The 20,598-nt window shown below is 44.0% G+C and overlaps 1 protein-coding gene across 5 annotated transcripts in view; it reads right to left on the reverse strand.

Annotated features, from left to right (window-relative positions):
• TLK2 (tousled like kinase 2) overlaps window positions 1–13,169 on the reverse strand; it is a 55,832-nt gene extending 42,663 nt beyond the window's left edge. For 3 of the 5 annotated variants that reach the window (XM_024207233.3, XM_024207231.3, XM_024207232.3), the window contains exons 1-3: window positions 12,738–12,772; window positions 10,751–10,839; window positions 1,304–1,375 (exon numbers count right to left, since the gene is read on the reverse strand). In XM_024207233.3, coding sequence (XP_024063001.1) covers window positions 1,304–1,375; window positions 10,751–10,831 — 153 coding nt within the window. In that variant the 5' untranslated portion in view covers window positions 10,832–10,839; window positions 12,738–12,772. Of the gene's footprint in view, window positions 1–1,303; window positions 1,376–10,750; window positions 10,840–12,737 lie in introns of all 5 variants that reach the window. The other 2 variants (XM_024207230.3, XM_024207229.3) reach the window with 2 other exon arrangements.
• Between the last annotated feature and the right edge of the window lie 7,429 nt (window positions 13,170–20,598).

The following is a 20,598-nucleotide window of genomic DNA, read 5'->3' on the forward strand; positions in this document are numbered from 1 at the left end:
ATGATAACATCAGTACAATGAACAGACCCTCACTGACAACATTTTGATACCAGCCATTATGTAGATACAATATTGGTACAAGAAACTGCTGACTCAATACAAAGTCAAAGGAATCTGCACTCCACCATTGACAGGAGCATCTCACAAATACCCTCGTGCAATAGTGACTCCAAAGGCTATGTAACAGTGTCAATAAGATTACAACAGGAGACTGCGAGTGTATTTTAGCTTCATATTATCCTTAAATTAACAAAATTCAATTTTAAGTAGTCATTCTCGCATTCACCCAATTGCACAAGAGGTAGGCTATATAAGATTACCTACCCACTGCTAAAACACCACAGACTGAAAAGCAAAGAGTGGCAGACAACTGGATCTCCTTAGTTAATCTAAGTCAAACTCACTAGAAGTAGACTGTAAAGCCAGAGCAAAACAAAAATATGTAGATACTTAATACTCATGATCTTCAAATAATTGAAGACCATTTCCTAATTTACTTACCTGTCAAGTCCAGAGTTCGAGATACTGTGTATTCCTACAGTACTGACTGCACCAGATACTTGATACCTGTACTGTAATGTATTAAAGGGGAAATATGATCCAAAACTCAGCACTTGGCTGGCAAGTGAAGGAGGAAGTTATCTTATCGTGGGTTTAAACAAACTATTTCAATTTAGATACTGCATTACTAATTGGCAATCTTAATTTAAATTAAAAAGTAACTGCAGTTCAACTTTGTTGTTTTAGCAGGTTTTTTGAAGTTCTGAATCCAAATCTAATGAAAGTAACCAAGAGGAAGCATGTAATACTATCAGGCCTTATTTTCTTTTCATTCTACATGTCAGTTTATATAAATCCTTATCTTCTTGTACATATTTCTAAAACTTCACGTACACATGAAGTGTGAAGGAGGGTGGGGAAAGACTTGGACTTTTCTAAGCAGACTCCCTTTTATTTTGGTCTGCCCAAAACTGCAACTGAACACAGCCACCAAGTACTGAAAACAGCAATTGAGGGCTTAGTTGCACAAACCACCATTCTAACTGCAGTAAAACCACCCTCCTTTTTTATCTTTAAGAAAAGCATCTGTTATGATGAGAAAACCTCAACTAGGTGGGCCTTGCAGGATGCTCTAACGTCCATATGACTTAGACTCAGCTTAGATTCTTCTAGTAACCTGTTCCACACAAAAGCCCTGAACTAGGAAATCTTCATCTCCAGCTCATGGAATTCATTCTGGGCTTTGTTAGCCCATTCACGTTTAACCTATAACAGATGACTATTAGGAACAGTGGCTGCTTACCTCCAATTCTTTATCGCTCAGAGAGCCCACGCTGCACAAGCTCTGATTGGAAGACTCGCTATTTAATGGACCCTACAGGTGGAAAAACAAAAACAACTTAGAGACAGTTTTCATATAAGGCAAGAAAGCCGTGGACATATCTTAGTTGCAGCTCAGCCTTTAAAACGCTTTGCAATGACATTCTCATGCCCATTTGAAATATCACATTCTAACAACCGTGGTAATGTTAGTAACGGTCTAAAACAATTAGCTTGTGAAAGAAAACATTTTGAATTGCTGAATAGCAAAGCAAAGCAGCTCTTCCCGCAAGCACCTGCTTGACCCAGGGCTAAGAATTTAAAGGTATTTTCCATTTGGCAAGCCGGCGATTACTGCTGCCATGTGTTAGTTGCACTGGTTGAGACTGCAGGGAACTTCTCTTGCTAGACTATTTCAGTCATCCTTGACTGACCCCAAACCAGAGACGTTTGCTTCCATCACACCAAAAATTAAGTGTCCGAAAGCAGACTTAGGGCCAGACTTACAAAGGTATTTGGGCACCAAAAGATGCTGATGGTCACCTCGTGGGATTTGCACAAGTGCCTAAGCCAATTAGTGTCTATCTGCCTCATCAGGCATCTAAATACCTTTGTAAATCTGGTCCAAAGACTGCAGTAAATCCAATCAAAAAGGAAACTGGAGTGAATCACACAAATTTACTCTTGCAGTTAGGTGTAATGCCCTCACACAAAATAATTCGTTAGGCTACCTTTCCAATGACATAAAAAGTCATATTTAATGATCCAAAATCTTTACTGAGGAGGGACAGGACAAAGCCACCCCTCCAGTGGGGATTTTGTTTTTACTCCTTTTCACCCCTTACATTTTTCCTCGTTGCAAAGGCAGATGTTGGGTTGGGTGGCAACAACATATAAAGGCTTAAGCTACAAGATGACTTTAATTAGCAAGTAGAAAGGGTAATGAACACGAAGCACATTTTCCAACCAGAACAGTGTAAAGGCAGCATTCTAGATTTCAACGTTACCACCACCTCATGGCTCACTGAAAGAATAACCCTCACTTTCTGGCCAAAGAGAAACCTCCTCCCTTGTGTAAGAGCTATATCTGCTCTACTTGTGAGGCACCCAAAAACAAGAGCTCTGATACACCATCACAGAAGCGGCATCACCACAGTAGTTCATTATTATACCAAGTTAATTCTCCGTATGAGTGAAATGGAGACTGTGCTAAAATAACAGCATGACCAAGCCAGATTTGTGAGGCCCCCCCCCCCCCACCTCAGCTTTATATACAGAACATTCCAGGAGTACTAGCACAACTATGTTTAAATAAAAGTTAAGGTTGTGATACATCCCAGTCAGAACCAAAAAGTTCAAAGTAAGGCCTAATTTCAGCTGTTGCAAATCTAGATTACAACTTTAATGTTAAGCACTGATTTGTTTATCTGAGTGTGTAAAGAGGCATAATAAGGTGTTCCGGAAAATTTTTTTTTTTAAAAGCAGCTAGATTTTAAATTGTAGTAGTTTGAAAGACTATATTTAGGACCCTACATTTAAAAAATAAACTTTAGATTTGTGAAAAGTTATTTTCTAGACCATATTGCCAGTTATAATCCCTTTACTTCCTCCCCAAAACCATTTATCAACACAAAAAATGGTTTTAAAGCTAAAAAATGAATTCCTCCCTTCCCCCCCAAAAAACACATGACAATTTAAAATCTAGCTGGTTTTAAAAATTTATTCACAGTGAGTTGTTTCTTGACAGAATCTTGTACTCCAATTACCACCTGGGTGCATTTTTTAAAATGACCAAGTGATAAACCCCTGACAACAGGATTTAACAGAAGTGCCAATGCTAACCTTTGATACAGACACAGCCTTCATGTGGCTGTAATAAACTTAATATGGCACTTACGGCAAGTGGTGACAGAAGGTTAATCTCTTTGCCCATGTAAAAAAGTTTGTTTATAAACTTCAAATGATGCCCTCTAAAATTCATCACTTCCTTTTATGAATCTGAACCGCAACAGTACCTTTGAGACGTCTGCATTTGGTACAATGTTAAAGCTTCGCTTCTACACCTTAATAAAGCTTATTAGGTGCAGAAGTGTCTCAGATTTGTGCCCTGCCTCAGACATATTAAGGATCTATATTATGATGAAGATGAAAGTGAATGTTCTTCCCACTCTTTCCACAATCTCACTGCCTACATTTCACTCATGGAGAGTGAGCGACAGAAACAGCTGCTCCTAAAAGGCCACATTTGAGCTTTTCAGAGCAGGTTGTGCTCAGGATATTCCATTTGTTTAAGGAGGTTCTATATTTCATCCCACTGACTTGTATTCTAGAACAGCCCAGAGAGATAACATGATGTAGGCTATGGGCAGCCAGAAAAGAGTCTCTAGAAATGTCAGATGTGTAAGTATCCTCAATGATGTACACAGACCAACCCTATTCAGTTTGAGTTAAGAAGTTGTTTTCCTAACTGCTCACCCTGAAAGCTCTACGTGGAATCTGAAAGTCATGCAATGTTCTTCTGACCTTTGACACCATCACCAGAAATAACTATTCTGCATCTGAACGTGGATGGCCTAATTAAGGTCTAGGTACGGCTATGGAAGAGCAAGCTGGAACTGAATCTGTTTCACAAATCAACAAAATAATCATTCAATTCTAATCAGTTTCTTGAAGGACAGAATTCAATGCCGAGTTTAGTTTTACCTTACTTTCTTTGAGGCTTCTCTCAAAAGCAATACGCCTCTTGAAAATCACAAGAGACAAATATCCTCATGCCTCCAACACCAATAATATACGGGGAAAGAGAGAATGGACAAGTAGTCCATTCTTCTATCCTATACGATGGCTGAAATCAAAGTATATTCGGGCTCCAGTTCTACATGAATAGCAAGATTCACTGCATTTAAATGCAGCCCTAGAAGATAAACAATGATTAACAGGGAACAAGCCTGTCTCTACAAAAGCGTTTCTCAGTGAAACCTGGGCTCCCCCTCCTCTAGTGGTTTATATAGCACCTTTTATCTTAGGTCCTCAAAGTACTTTGCAAAGCCTTAACCATAGTTTATAGACAAGGAACTGAAGTTAAACAACTGGTTTATGTATCACAAGGCAAGTCAGCAAAGGACTCTGGAATAGAACATAGGTTTCCTGACTCCCAGTCCTTTAACTATTACAGCACATTGCCTTCTCTGACCACCAGAATATATGCTAAACAGGAGTGGTGAAGATTTCTGATGACCCAGAAAGCCTAAGAAACATAGTGAAGTTCTCAGCTAAATCTCTTCTCACAATGCTACTTGAGTTTCTCCAAGTCATCTAACTAGACACCCACTGATCTTCATGGTGACTTGAGAAATCAAGTGCTTAGCAAAACTACTTATAGCAACAGGTTTAGATAAACAGTCAGTAAGAGTGTGTACATTTTAGATTTCCCCCCCCATTCTAACTATATGTAATTCCAACTCCTATATTCATTCCTGTTTTTTCCCTATTTAGCTCTGTGTCTGACATATGAACAAATGTACAGTACTTAATTTCCACTCATCTTGGGACTGTTTAAAATTAAAAACCATACTAAAATTAGGTACAGAATTACTCCAAAGAAGATAGAAGATCTTATCAAAGAGAGCAGGGAGACAACGCTTGGCATAGAGTATATAAAACAAAATAAAAGTCTGGCGACAATGTATTGCCAATTCCCTTACTGTCACTTTTGGATCAGGAGAAGTTTGCCAAAGATCTTCCTTGCTACTAGGAAGTCCAATGGCACTGCATTTTTGGCTGTGTTACAGCTGACTAATTTAAGAGTATTGTTTCAAGATAATACTCCACTGGAGAAGTTTTGCCTTAAGCCTACTCATTTAGTGTAACCAGTGCAAGGAAATGGGGGTCAGTCACGATCTTGAAGTATAGGCCATTTAAATTAAGAGTTTTTGGAGGGCCTACCCAATGGCAAGGCATTTCTCCATAATGGCATTCATTGCTTCCCGAGGAAGTAATTTCCTGCTGATATAAAGCAGGGTGTTCTTCCCCACTTGTGATTCACCTGGCTGAGTGCTGCTCCAAGGCCCACGTCTGAAGCATCTGCGCACAGCACAATCTTCATATTGTAATTTAGCTGCAAAAGCACTACTGACCTACAGGAATCTTCCGTAGGGGGTTTGAAAGCCTGCTCACATTTGGCAACTCACACAAGCTTGTCAGTCATTTTCTTCTTTGTAAGAACCATGGGAAGGGTTGCAGTCAAGCAGTATTGGCTTACATTATGATGGAAGCAACCCGCAGTCCTTAGGAAAGCCCTCATCTAACATTGTTTAGTGGAAGTGGACTAGCTTAACAGCATCCACCTTGTCTGGCTCCAGCTTAAGTCTGTCCGTTCCCCAATGTGTAATAACCCAAGTGGACATCAAACAATTTGCAACACACTGTACATGATCCTCTCACAACTTGGTTTAGACGGTTCTCATCAATCTCGACCACAGTGAACTAGCCCAAAGTTATTTGTACTACATTTACCATCTGCTTGAATGTAGTGGATGCATTCCTCATGGTGAAAGGTAACATGAATTCTACAGGGAGTCACAAAGGATAATTTTGAATAGCAACCTCTGCTAAACCCTCCTGTCAACTCAACTGCAGGAGGACCACTCGATTAGACCAAACTAGGATGATCCTTCTCGGGTGAACCAAACCTGTGCAACTTCCATATCTGCAAGTCAACAGGAAAGTGAAGGGGCTATATACATTGATATCACAGTTTTAAATGGAAACAATTGATCCTTTCCAATTCCATTGCAAGTTAGGGTCACTTACACAAATTTGAACCAAGATAACCAAAAGGTGTGAATTACAGCCGACCTAATTACTTTTGTGCTAGTTAGTAAGTAGGCCAGCCCTAAGATGAAACATGTTTCACAAATAGTCTTCCTTATTTCATGCTTTATTTACCTCGATATAAGAGGTATAATATAGTCTAAGTAAAAAAGAAAGACATCCTTCACACACAAGTTATATTTGAAACTTCTGCAATGCTGGTTAAAACTGGACCTTTCCAAACATCCAGTTAAAAAGATAAATATGCTACCAACAAAGTTTCCATAGGTCACTTCTGCTGCGTTTGAGAGGTAGGTAAGTTTACAACTTTGACTCACTTTTCAGTAGTTACCTGGTTTTCAATCTCTCAGGTTTGGTCTACATTTGAAAGTTTTATTAGCATAGCTACATTGGTGAGGGTGTGATAAAACCACATCCCTGACTGACATAGTTATGCTGACATAACCCTCAGGGTAGACCAGTGGTTCTCAACCTATTTACCACCGTGGGCCGCATATGCAGTTCTGTGTGTGTTATGCAGGCCACATCCACACAATGTGTATACGACCTGTATGGCTCTGAGGACGTCACATGGGCAGCAGGTCTGTGCTGATTGGGTTGCGGGTTGAGAACCACTGGTGTAGATGCAGCTATGTCAACAGAAGAGTGCTTCCATCAACTGAGCTAATGTTGTTTGAGAAGCTGGTGTTCCTACACTGACAGAAAAACCTCAGTATAGTCTCCGTAGCACAGACATATGCTAATGCTTTGCATACTTCTATGGCAGCTTCCATCCACAAATTTCAGAGAGCTTTACAAGCACTGATTAATTAATCACTACCTCCCTGCAAGGAAGGTTGCATTCTCATTTTATACATGGGGAAATTGAGGCAGAAAGAGGTCAAGTGACTTACCTAAAGGTCACATTGAGTCAGTGACAGAGCTGAAGTAGAACCCAGATCTGACTTCCATTTCTGTGCTTTAGTTGCTATATATGGTTATTTATTTCAAATCCATCAAGATAATTATCAAATCTTCAGGATAAAAAGGAGAAAAAGTACTCTGGGCACTTCCTTTGCTAGCTGATGAATCCATTTACATAACTCAGAACTCCTACTCTGCTGCTCTATGAATGTTTGCATTGATTACATGGTAGATAACTTTTTGGGATAGCATTATTTCCCCCTAGGAAAAAATGCAGTTACTCAACTTTCAGTCCTCTACTTGGTAAATTTACAGCTAAAACAGAGGTCTAATTGCTAAGCTTATTTTGGTGATAAAGGATACGCAATCCTGGATAGACACGGGGTTCATAAAGCAAAAACAGGTTGCAAAATATTGTTGTTTTTAGGGAAACAATATACCTTTTTTTGGATCTAGATATCCTGCAGCACAAACACTATTCAGGCTGTATTTGTTTCCATGTCCCTCTTTATTGTATCCTACATGCAAATTCAAAGACAGTAGTGACCAATGCTTCTTGAGTTTTAGTGTACACATTTGGATCTAGATAATTACTATAGCCAAATAAAGAAGGTCAGTGCCGTCTTGAAGTATTGCAGATTTATTTTTAAATTTAGAAAAAAAAAATTCTAACAGTGAGTGAATCAGCACAGCTGCAGCAAAGCAAACCAGGACAAGTTTAACTTGTGGACATTGGTTCCCAATAGCAGGCTAGTGGATGACAGGTATTTTACCGTAATGATCCATCCTGATTTAGCCTGAATGATGGAAGCAGGAGTGTATGTGCACTTTCCCACCCCCAACTAGCTAGCCCTCTTCGTATCTGGTACAAATACCTTGAAATGGTACAAATCCTTTAGAACTATCCCACTTTGTATCTTACCAGCAGTGAGACAGAGGAAGGTGACGCAGAAGAGAAGAGAGACAAAACTAAACGTTATCCACAGGAATTCAAACTACCGCTTGTCTTCAACACTGACTGATCCAAAGTGGGAAACAGAGGTTTAGACAAAAGTATGCCTCACAATTGAACTTTACTGTTCATTTGCTAAATGAAACCTAAGCTATGGGAGCTATTAAATAAGTAACCAAGTACCAGCTCATGTCAGGAATTCACAAAGCAAGACCTTCCTGAATCAACATAGGCATGAATTTGGTAAAGGAATACACTTAAATTGTATGGCAATGCTAGGTGTCCAACAAGTCACCATTGCTTTGAAGATGTCTAGCTACATGGTTGTTTCACGTAGATGGAATTCCATCAACTGCCTAGAAACACTGCTTTCTTGCACCTGTGATTTCGGTTATTTCAAGAGTTTCTAAAAGGGCACGTTCTTTAATTTCTGAGGCTGAGGAAATTCAGGGCGAGTCCACAGTGGTTTTCAGGTAGAAACACTCTTAAAAACAGTGTTATTTTCCCAGGTTTGCAAGTGAACAAAAGTTTAAAAACTATATATGCTGTAAATAGTAGTAAGAATACAAACTAGCATTTGTTTATTTTGCACAGGCCTGATTTGTGCTTTTTGTTTATGAATAAATACCAAGCAGTAAGCCAAATAAATAAAAGGCAGGAAATTCAATGTTACAGCTGCCTGGCCTACTCACCCGATAGGAAAGCATCTGAGACGACATTTACTTTCTTCCTTTTATGCAACAAACAGCAACAGAATACCTTCCATCCCAAGAGGCCAGTGCCAATCCCACTAGATGGCACTAACTCATTTGAAGTGGCTTTCCTTCCACACCCAACTGGAGAGAGCTAAAATCTTCCTTCAGTCTATTAAAAACCATATCATGGGTTTCCAAACATGCTCACTTTGAAACACTGACATATAGATGCCAGTGCTGAGTGTGATGGGCAGAGATTCTGAAAAAGCATTGGCCCAGTAGAGCATATAGTATCTGGGATTAACATTACACCCACAGATTGCGGTACTGTACCATATTTTATACTAGACAAAGTTTACTACTGTACATTCTGCCTCTGCTGTAAAGCCGGAGAAATAATGAGAAACTGTTGTTCTCTTTAGGTAGATCAAGTTATGGTCAACGGCATAAGAATTAGCAAGGTAGCTTTCAATATTAACCTGAACAGTGGAAGGGCATTTTTCTCCCAATTGTATAACCTCATGCAGTTTTGTATGTATAGTTTCCTAGATCTGCTTAAAGTTATTTCTTTATAAGAAGCGGCTTCCTAAATTAACTCTCCTCAATGTATTAAGGCACTGTATAATATAAAGAGACTGGCGTCCTGCCCTCAAGAAGCCTACAATCTAAGGGTGTCTACACTAGAAATTTGTACCGCTTTAATTATACTTGTATAGTTAAAGAGGTTCAACACCACCACCGTTCAAGCATGGGCACAATTATATCAGTATAGCTTGCTCCACGCAAGAAGGGGAATAATTATACCTGTACAAGTCATCTTCATACCAGAAAAACTGCATCCCATTGGGGTTTTTACCTATATTACTATTTCAGTTAAAAAAACCAACCAAACAAAAAAACACAACTCTCAATTAGGTATGTGGTGTAACAGTAAAACTTTTAAGTTTGGACCAGGCCTTAGTAAGCTTCTTTTAAGTTGCAGACTGTTTACTTACTGATCTGCTTCCAGGGCTTCATAATACAACTGCTGCACAAATTAGTTCAGAAATAAAATATAAACTTGAATAGAACCATTCCAAGCTTTGATGTATTTATTTTGTACTCTTCATAAGAGAAAGGTAAATCAGCTACCGAGTTCCCTCTTCCCAATACGATTCTAACAGGTGGATGAACCTTTTATAGCAACAGGTTATCTAGTTAGATTGCCTTTCTAGCTTGATATGGTCTGAAACTCAGTGTGTTTGAAGTGTGCAAACTGGAATGTTATCATTGTTCCACTGTCTTCTTAAGAACTAGAATGGTGGGAGAAATGAAGAGACGCTACTACAGGAGCTATAACACTACACACACAAACATATGGAGATCAAACCCAATAGTGGTATTTCAAACAAAAGGATGGGAGTTACACAACTTATTACTGAATGCCTGACTCAAGAAATACAACTTCTGATCAGGTACAAAGTCATACATTAAGAGAAGGGTAGGATTTTGCGAGCAGGTTGTGAACTCGAGAGTATGCAAACTTATCTCTGAATAAGCAAATTTTAATTGAATATAACTGAGCTCACACAAGTTTAGTTGTTCTCAAAGAAAAATTGAATGGACAAGTTCCTGATGGCCTTAACCCTGGTTACATGCAAGTTCATCATAACGGTTGTCACCTAAGTTACTCATATTTGGTTCCCAAACAAGCCTTTTGAGATAGGAAAGAGGTGGGCTGCACCACCTCTGCCAAAAGAAGTGATGGTGTGGTGCATGGCCTTTTTTATACTGAAAAAAACTGAGCAAATCTTAAAAACTAACTCTCCATTACAACAAATTCACACACACTGTGGTGTCTATGCACACAGAGGCAAATGCCTCATACTATTTTTAGTGTTGTACATTCCTCTTTACACACGCTTTAAAATAAGTTAGTGGACAAAACAAAACTATCGAACAACTTTCCCTTAGTGAAACAGCACTACTTATGTTTTTTTTTTTTTTTAAATGTGGTGTGCAAGATAGGTCAAGATTTGTGCCTGCTATCACAGGTACTTTTACTCACTTTGGCAACACCTACTCCAGTGAACCTGGCCTCCAACAATTCCTGCCGTCGTGGGTCCAGGCTATGCAACTCTTCCATCATTTCTGCTGCTATGGGAGAAAAATATGCCACATTACACAATGCAAGGAAAAGGGAAAGAACGTATTTCCTGTGGCACTGATGATGCTCAAAAATAGTTGTAGTACCAAGTTACTGTATACAAATAATTTCTGTCATGCAATATAGATTCAAAATGGTCATGCAGTAAAATGCGACTTGCCACCAAGTTGTTATTATTTTAACAAGGGCCTATTCTGGAGAGTTCCATCTTTTGACACTATTACCAGCTATTGGAAATTTCGTAATTTGAATAACCCCAGTTCTATTGCTAACTATGATTCCACCCTCTCCCATTAGGTATTTTGTTAAATTAGTTGCAGAAGAAACAGAGAAGGGGGGGCGGGGGGTTTAATGGCTGAAGTCTTTAGAGTTTTCTGACTATTGTAGGGCTAAAACACCCTTCAACCCCCACAATTCTCTATTTCTGCCACTCCCTGAAGCACTAGATAATCCCAAACGCCACACAACTACCTTTTTGCTTTTGTGACAACCACCTCAGACACAAAACCTGGGTTCTTCCAGGAAAGGGATGGGAGGGAGAGATTGACACTTTTTTAAACCTCTCCCTTTATTGGGCAATGTACCAGATATTTCTAGCACGCAAGTTCCTCCCATATAGCTGGATGCTTCTAGGTACTTCCAGGTGATCCATTAAAATTGGTGCCATTATATGAAAGCTTTAAAAAAACGCATCCTTGGATAGCTTGGGTTAATTCCTGAAACGTACAATTTGAGAGTTAATTGAAAAAAAAAAAAGGAGGAATTGCAGAATTTATTAGAACTGTGATTCACATCTTGCCAACTGCATTTTGAGCAAGTTGGTAAGTTCCAGAAATATCTGTTCCAGTTTCATTTCTCCACATGAGCTAATGACAGAAAAAAATGAGAGAATACAGATTTGCTGTATAAAGATCATATGCTTCATGGAAAGTTCTTGAAGGGCAGCAAGTGCCCTCTAGAAAAGCCACCGTACAATTGTTCCTTCTATTTACTGTCCATTTTGTCCCCATAAATCTCATTTCCTCTAAATGCTGCAAATCTAAGTTCCAAGGTGCTGAGCGAATCCATTGGGGGGCATTTACGTGCACACACTCAGACCCTGAACAAGCTATAAAACCCCCTAACAAATTGAGACGTCTGATTCATAAAATCCTCTGGTCTCCATTTAACGAAGCTGTCAGTGGTTTCTTTTCATTTGGAAATTAGAAAAGCTAGAGATGGGAGAAGTGGGATGACAGGGAAGCAAGCCCACGAACATGCAGATCCTTCAATCATCTTAAATAAGGGTGTGGAGTGGCCTGGGGACCGTCTGGGCAGGGGGGCCCAGCCCTGGAGGGACCATGGGCTGGGATGTAGGGGTACTGGGGATTAGAGGGGTTTGACACCATAGGTTTATCAGCCTCCTAGGGCTCGGGGATGCCCCTGGGGGAGAGCTGCGGGCAGCCCAGACTCTCGGTGTCTCCCAGGAGCCGGGGGGGCCCTGCCTGACATCAGGGACCATATTTTTACAAGGATGATTTTAGCCCCCCCCCCCCCCAGGTCCCAGCTGCTGCGGCGGCTCCTGCACCCCCCGGCCTCCCCCTCACCCGAGGCAGCCACCACCTCAACTGCCAGGCCGGGGATCCACAGGCCGTGCCCGGCCCCGGCCCGCCCTTTGGCCTCGCGCTTACCCCCGTCACCCCCCGACAGCGGGGCCAGGGACCCCCGGGCCGGGCCCCGCTCCTCCATCCCAGCAGCGCCCTAACAACCGCTGGGGCCCAGGCCGCTCACCCGCCCTCAGGCCACGCTGACCCCGGTCCCCCGGGGCAGGGGCCGCGCTCCGGGCCGGGCCCCTCCAGCCCCGTTTCACCGCCCCCCGCCCCGGGGCTCAGCCCGCCGCGGCTCTCACCTGGCGCTGCTCCCCCGCCGCTCCTCTCCCCTCCGGCCCGGCCCAGCAGCTCCCCGGGCCCCGCTCGGATCCCGCCGCCGCCGGGGGCAGGAGGAGGGCGGGGGGAACCTGCTGCGGCCACCCGGGCGGGAGGGGGAGGCCCGGGGCGGCTCCGCGGCCTCTCCTGAGCCAGGCGCCCTGCCGCTGTGGGCAGCGGGCTCCACGCGAGCTCGGCGGCTCCGGGGGTGGGGGGGGAAGCGGGGAGAGCCCCTCGCCGGGGGAGGCCGCAGATCCCCGGCCTCGCGTAGGCTCCCTTCCCGGCCAAGGTGCGTGAGGACCGGGGAGGGGGGCGGCGACGGCCTCGGAGGACAAAGGCCCCGGGGAAGGGGGGGGGCGGCTCCGATGTGCCGCAGGTGGGGACACGAGAATCCGGGGCACCCCCCTCCCTGCACGGTCAGCCCGACTAGTCGGCGATTAGTGGGGGTGGGGCGGGTGTCGGTGCGGCCGGGTCCGCCCCCTGGTCCGACTCGGCCCGGCCCGATAGGGATCGATTGGTGCAAAGACACACTAGTGAAAGCGCGTGTTCTCTCGCGAGATTTGCACGGCTGTGGGGGGGAGGGGAGGTCAGTGCTGGGAGGGGGGGAGGGGAGGTCAGCGCTGGGCGGGGCTAGTGCCTGGGGTGGGGGGTGAATGCAGGAAGGGGGAGGGGCTAATGGGGGGCTGGGAGGGGCCAGTGCATGGGGTTGCGGGGGAGGGGGGGTAGGGGTTTGTGCAGGTGGAGAGGAGTGTGCATGGGGGGCCAGGGCACCTGATAGGAGAAGTGGGGTCAAGTGTAGAGGGGAGGGGCTATCTCATGGAGGAGGGGTGAGAGGGTAGAGCCTGCCCCAAGTGAAGGAGCTAGTGTCTGGGATGGGGGTGTCCGTGCATGCAGTGAGGAAGGGGACCCGCGTGCATGGGGAGGGCTGGGGGTCAGCAGAATGGGATTAGTGCAGCAGGGAGGGGATTGGTGGAGATTTATACCCACCCCGGTTGTTTCACCCTCCAATGAACTGCAAGGCTGCTGCTGGGGGGCGGGGGGCTGATGCGCTTAACACTCAGGGGTAAGGGTAACCTAGGCTGTCTTACTCCCCCAGCCAAGAGGGTGCTTTCAATGAGCACTGGCAGCAACAGACCAGGCGCAGAGGGAGGAGACGGAGCTGATGCAGGAGGATGATCAGCACGAATCCACTTTCCCTGCTTTCCTCGTAACTCCCTGTGGCGTGAAGGGAAAATTCCTCTCCATCTCCACCCAGAGGGAATTCCTCCCTCTGCCTGAGCAACCAGGGACCTTGTTTGCAAAGCCAGGCTCCTCTTCCCCAGGGAAGGACTCCCTCCCAGTGAGGAGCAAAGGGGCCTGTAGGGAAGGGTTCATACACAGAACATCCCCAACCTCCCAGTCATTGCCCCTCTGAGGAATTGAGAAAAAGACATCAGAAAACAAGAATGCCTCCACCCCGATTTGCCATTTCTTAAATCTTTTTGACAAGCTTCTGATTAAATATGGGTATTGCACACAAAAAGCAGGCTGCGCAGCCGAAGAAAACTAAGTGACTTTATGTTAACTGTAGTCTTTCCTTGCACTTTTAAAGCCAGGGGCTTGCTCTTGCAATTGCCTCTTGCTAAACTCCAACATGAAAAGGACTTAGTCTGGTTACTGTGGTGGATTACCTGGTCGTTTGTTCTTATTCCCTTTTCTTCCAAAGCCTGGGAGCATCATCAGAGAGAATGTAAAGTGCCACTGAAAGGCATAGCAACTCACTTTGCTTTAAGGCTGAATCAGCTTTCTGAAAAGCAAACAAATGGGGGGGGGGGGGGGGGAGTTGTTCACAAAGGAAGTGGCCATGCCTGTCCAAGTGGAGGCAGGCGTGGATTAAGGACAGGAAAGGAAGTTGCTGGGGCTTTGGATAAAAGCTTTGCCTTCCAAAACTATAGTGTAATGGAAAAGGTATTCTAGTCAGTATGTCTGCATGTCAGAGGCGAATCAGTCACTGAAGTCAGACTTTGTTTTACTGCAAACAGAGTCAAGACAAATGTACAGTCGAACAGGAATCTCTGCCAGTTTGGCAAATCTGATGATATAGAGTAGGACTCAGGGAATGATAGATCCCATTTGAGTGCACAAGACAGAGACCTGCAGCACTGTAAAGACATTTCTAATATTTTATTTTAAAATTGTTAATTTAAGTTGAGGGGAGGGGGGAACTTGCTCTGCAAATCACTTTGAAAATGTCTGCCTTTTCTCGTAAACTGCATTTCCTGTGCTTTAACCTATTTCGCAGCAGGAGAGCCAATCTGAGGAAGTAGCAGCAAAATTTCACCTCCCACCAAGAGATGCACCATGGGGACGTAAACAGTGACAGGGATCTCTAAAAACTATTTTGAAAGTTCTTTTTTTAAAAAGAGACTTCTATAGTACTTATGTTTCTCAAGCCATCCACATTATTACAACTAATCACCACAGTTTAGAGGAATATTAGGGACATTTGGAGTTAACATTCAGTTATAGAAGTAAACTTCATTTGTACAGTTAAAATCAGCAAGAGAGAATAGTATCAAATAAGCAGGCCAACTCCAGCAGGGTCCAATAACCTCTTTATAAAGCTATTTCGTTACACCAGCAGCCTTGAGTCATGTAGTGGGATGGATTGCAGTCACTTCAGTATGGTTTTGCTCGTTCCTTTGAAGAGATTTAGGATATTGCTCTTCTTCCACACGCTGCTTTTCCTCAATTGTGGAGCTTCTTAGGGTTCAGTCTCTTCATATTGCTTGTTCAACGTGTGGAGCCCCTGGGGGAAGAGTGAGGGATGCTACAAGCTGCACTTTTGTTCTATACTAAGGTTAATTAGCTCTATGGGTGTGATCCACAAAGGTACTTAGATTCCTAAATCCTATTAGGCACCACTGGAAGCCACAAAACTCCTGTTTGGCTGTCGCCCTAAACCTGTAAGCACCTAAACTCTCTCAGTACCTAAGTTTTTGCAGTAAAAGGGTCCTAGACGCTCATGTTTCTGGCTCTGGGCATGTGCACTCCTGCTTCACGCGAATTGCCCAGACGGCTATCTCCTGCTTAAGCCCCAGTGCGATTCACAAAGCGGGAAAGATAGGCATTTTGCCACCTAAGTCATATGCAGGGACCCAGTCTGGTAGGCGTGCCCAGAAGCTACCTCAGGTGAGCTCACACAAAACAAGAAGGAGCTCCTTTCTAACCTTTAGCCTAGTGTACTCACCTCGTAGGTGGGAGACCCCTGGTTCAAGTCCCCCCTCCTCCTGAGAGGGAGAAGGAATTTGAACAGGCTGTGGCCCCTCTCAGGTGAGTGCTCTAACTGCTAGACCATAGAGTCATTCTAACTCTTTCTCAGCCCCAATTAATATTTAATTATTCAAATTTTCATTAAAGGGGAACAATTTCAATAGAAGAGATTGAGGAAGCCTCACATCAGAATTTCCCATTGCCTGGCAGCTAGGGCGCTCACCTGAGTGGTGGAAAAGCCCTGTTCAAATTCCTTCTCCCCCTCAGAAGGAAGGGGTTTCCCACACCCTGGATGAGTACCCTAGCCATAGGCTAAGGACTGCCTTCTAGCTTCGTACCTATCTCTGAGAGGGGGCATGGCTTAGCACATCCCCTCCTGGTCAGCATCTCCTGTTGGCTAGCTTAGGCAAGCTCCCTGTATAACATGCTGGCTTGTGGCTCACAGTCTAAGGTGTTGCTCTCTCCCCTATCACTGTATAGGAGCCTGGGCGGCTGACTCAGGCTCTGTGGATTGCAGGGCTGTTCCTGTGATTTTCTAGGCACCTAAAAGGCACAGCAATACTCAGCATCACACTGAATAAGTCCCTTTGCGGATCTGGGCCTACCTCTCTGTTTCAGTGAGGCCAGCAACTGCCCTGCTCTTCTAGCATCTGACAGGGTTCAGAACCCACTTACCAAGGGACGTGGTCCATACTCCATCAGTTGGATTCTTTAAATCCAGCTTGGATGTTTTTCTAAAAGATTACGCTGTAGATCAACCACAAGTTACTGAGCTCAGAGCAGGCACGGAGTGAAATTCTGTGGCCTGTGTTATATACGAGGTCAGACGAGGAATAGGTGGTGAGCTGTGATTACCACCCAATTGACTAAGGATTGCACACGTCCTATTCTCATGACCTTATGTCCCCGAAACCCCTACCCCTACGTACCTGTTCATCTCATCAGCTAATGTCTGTTAGACTGGAGCAAGATGAAACTCTTTGGGGCAAGGGATTGTCCTTTTCTGTGTGTTTGTACAGCACCTAGCACAACTGGGCCACAACCATCTTTTCTTGGCCACAAGATGTCATCCTTTCCTTCTCTGATGCAGTCGAAACCATGGCTATCCATGTCTTTACCAACTCCAGACTGGTCTATAGCACCACACTCTACTTGGGGGCTTCTCTTGCAGGGCACACGGAAGCTTTAGCTAGTGCAAAATGAGGCATGACCCATTTTAGGTAGGATGGATGGATGGATAATTGCATACGACACCCATGCTTCCTGCTCTGCACTGACTCCAAAACATGTACAAGTGTCATTCAGGCTGTTGATTAATGTCTGTAAAATCCTTGGTGCTCTGACACTAAGGAATTTTACATCAGAATTCCCACCTGTGCAGCTGAAGTAGGTAGCTCCGATGGGAATTTTTTGAATACAACTATCTAATGTGGACATAGCCTACAACTCATTTATAAAAGACACCCTCTCCCTACACTTCATCACAGCACTTGCCTTCAGTATACTGCTTCATCAGTGCCACACTGCGCCATTCATCCCAGTGGTCATTTGCTTGTACGTTATAACCCCACCCTCGCTCTGTTTAGGTGTTTGAAGTTGTAAGCTTTCTAAGTAGAAGCTCTCTCTGTATCTTTGTACATCACTCTGCCCACCAATCCTGTTTGGGCCTTTTGGGTGCTACTGTAAAATAAATGTTTAATAAGACTGTTGGCCCCTGAGGTAAGACCTTGTAGTAGCAGGTGACTGGACTTTCTCACTGATGGACAATTTGCTATGGCGTTTGCTGCTGCTAGAAAACTGCCAGCTCTGGACTTACTGGTGGGGAATTTTTCAACACTTTTGGGGGGGGGGGGGGGGGGGGGGATCAGAAATCCAATTAATCAGCACCAAACCTTATTGAGGAAAAGGGCTGGTTTCAACAGATTTTTCAACTAGAAATTTTATTTTGGAAATTAATCTGACTCCCCTACAAGGGATCCCCCCAATTCAGAATCAAGGCCCATCGGTGAAACAGTGTAGGAGACATCTGTATGCTGCTACCCATGTTATGCCTGGCCTATGGATAAAGAGAAGAATTACACCTCTGGACTATGAGTCCAGCACATGATTCACTGAAAAATAATATGCCGCCACCTGACTTCCTCCAGAGGCCAGATGTGTTGGAATTGGCCTTCATTTCCGTGCAATGGTAGCACTCTCTGCAATCAGGATGTCTACCATTGTGGGGGGAGGGATCGCTCAGTGGTTTGAGCATTGGCCTGCTAAACCCAGGGTTGTGAGCTCAATCATTGAGGGGGCATCTTAGGGATCTGAGGCAAAATCAGTACTTGGTCCTGCTAGTGAAGGCAGGTGGCTGGACTCAATGACCTTTCAAGGTCCCTTCCAGTTCTAGGAGATAGGATATCTCAATTAATTAATTTATTTATTTATTTATTTTCAACCACACCCACTTTCAGTTGGTCCATTAGTTGTCAAGGGCCAGTAAGGGTCACCTATTAGTTTTACAGACTATAAAACTTCATTGAAATGATGCTACATTGTAAAATTGAATGTTTTTGGGATGGAGGTAAAGGGGGAGACAGGCATAGGCCACGTGGCCCAATACACTGAGTTTCTCTCCATCTCTCCAACCAAGAGGCTTCAGAACCAACATGTTCAGAATGTTTTTAAGCTAACATGATGCTGCTAACCTACCCAACCCAGGGCAGCCAACCTAGCTTTTAATTCCCTAAGACAGTGGTTCTCAACTAAGTGCCTAGGGCCCCCTGGGGGGCCGTGAGCAGGTTTCAGGTGGTCCGCCAAGCAGGGCCAGCATTAGACTCGCTGGGGCTCAGGGCAGAGAGCTGAAGCCCCACCACATGGTCCCCGAGCCCTGCCACCCGGGGCTGAAGCCGAAGCCTGAGCAACTTAGCTTCACGGGGGCCCCTGCGGCATGGGGCCCCAGGCAATTGTCCTGCTTGCTACCCCTTAACACCAGCCCTGGCTTTTATATGCAGAAACCCAGTTGTTGTGGCACAGGTGGTCCGTGGAGTTTTTATAGCATCTTGGGGGGGGGCTCAGAAAGAAAAAGGTCGAGAGCCCTCTGCTCTAAGACATTAGTGACAATAAGTTTAATGATCTTATTTCTATACATCATAAAACCATCATGTAATTCAGTCTAAGCAGCGTTCTCTGCTCCAGTAGGGCCAGGACTGGAATAGCCCAAGAACTACACACAATAACCTGGTGACCCTCCCACAATTCCTTTTTGGGTCAGGACCCCTACAATTACAACACCGTGAAATTTCAAATTTAAATAGCCAAAATCATGAAATTTACTACTTTAAAAATCCTATGACCATGAAATTGACCAAAATGGACTGTGAATTTGGTAGGGCCCTATCCATTGGTCTGTAGTAGATCTGGTTCAAATAAAGGCCATTAAGCCTGTTGCTTTCAAGAACGGCCATACTGGGTCAGACCAAACATCCATCTAGCCCAATATCCGGTCTTCCGACAGTGGCCAATTGCCAAGTGCCCCAGAGGGAATGAACAGAACAGGTAATCATTAAGTGATCCATCCCGTCGCTCATTCCCAGCTTCTGGCAAACAGAGGCTAGGGACACCATCCCTGTCCATCCTGGCTAATAGCCATTGATGGACCAGTAACATCTAAAACAAACTCATGTTTAACCAGTACTTTTTTTATTCCAAGTGCCTGTTTAAATGCTAAAACAGAACAAACTAGGTTAAAAAAAATATTCATGGCTGCATGCCTAAATTATTGCCAGTTTTTGCATGAAGCTTAAGTTAAAACCAAACAGATGTGGTAAGAGCCTTTTAGCTAGTAGAACAATCATAAGAAACTTCATTTTAACTCTTTTAAAAGCGTGTGAACTGCTTTTACGGGATCCATCAGCTTTAAATGAATAATTTATAATGAAAGAAATAGCCTTCCTTGTGTTACAACAAACCTTTGGGTGATTAATAAGGAATTTTTCTAATTACTTTAATTCCCCCCAATTATACTGCTTGTTTACTTCAGTAAATAACTCTGCTTCAAGGGAGATAAAACTATCCCCAAAAGGGACAGCTCCTTCTGGGGATTGGGGGGAAGGGACTGCAGGAAACTCTCTCAGGTGCCAGCAGTCTCTGGAAAGGCGACATTTAAGCAAAGGCAGGGTTGGTTAGATGAGAGGCAGAGGGTAGTCATGCTGGAGAATTACAGGATTATTCTTTCCTAAACCTGATTTGATCTCCTGGGCGGGATGAGGGGAAGAGACAAGCATCACCAGGACTCAGAGAAAAGGAGCTCCGGTGAGCAATGATGCAATCATTACCTTAAAAGCAGACATTTATTCTTCCAGTCTCAGTTTCAAGCAGACACTTTTGTCTAGGTATTGTCCATTCCCCTGTAAGCTCCTCAGGGCAGAGACCTGTCTTATTCAATGGCTGTAAAGCACTAACTCTCTATAAATATTAAAACCTCTTCCAAACACAGTAGCCAATTTTTTTAACGTCAAACTGAAATACTGAGGCGTTCTCTCAGGGTTCTCAGATTTTTATCAGTAAATGTTGGCAAATGATTTCACTGCGCGCGCACACACACACACA

The sequence above is a fragment of the Terrapene carolina genome, unplaced genomic scaffold (genome assembly GCF_002925995.2).
Source record: "Terrapene carolina triunguis isolate 2854851 unplaced genomic scaffold, T_m_triunguis-2.0 Scaffold193, whole genome shotgun sequence".
NCBI lineage: Eukaryota > Metazoa > Chordata > Testudines > Emydidae > Terrapene > Terrapene triunguis.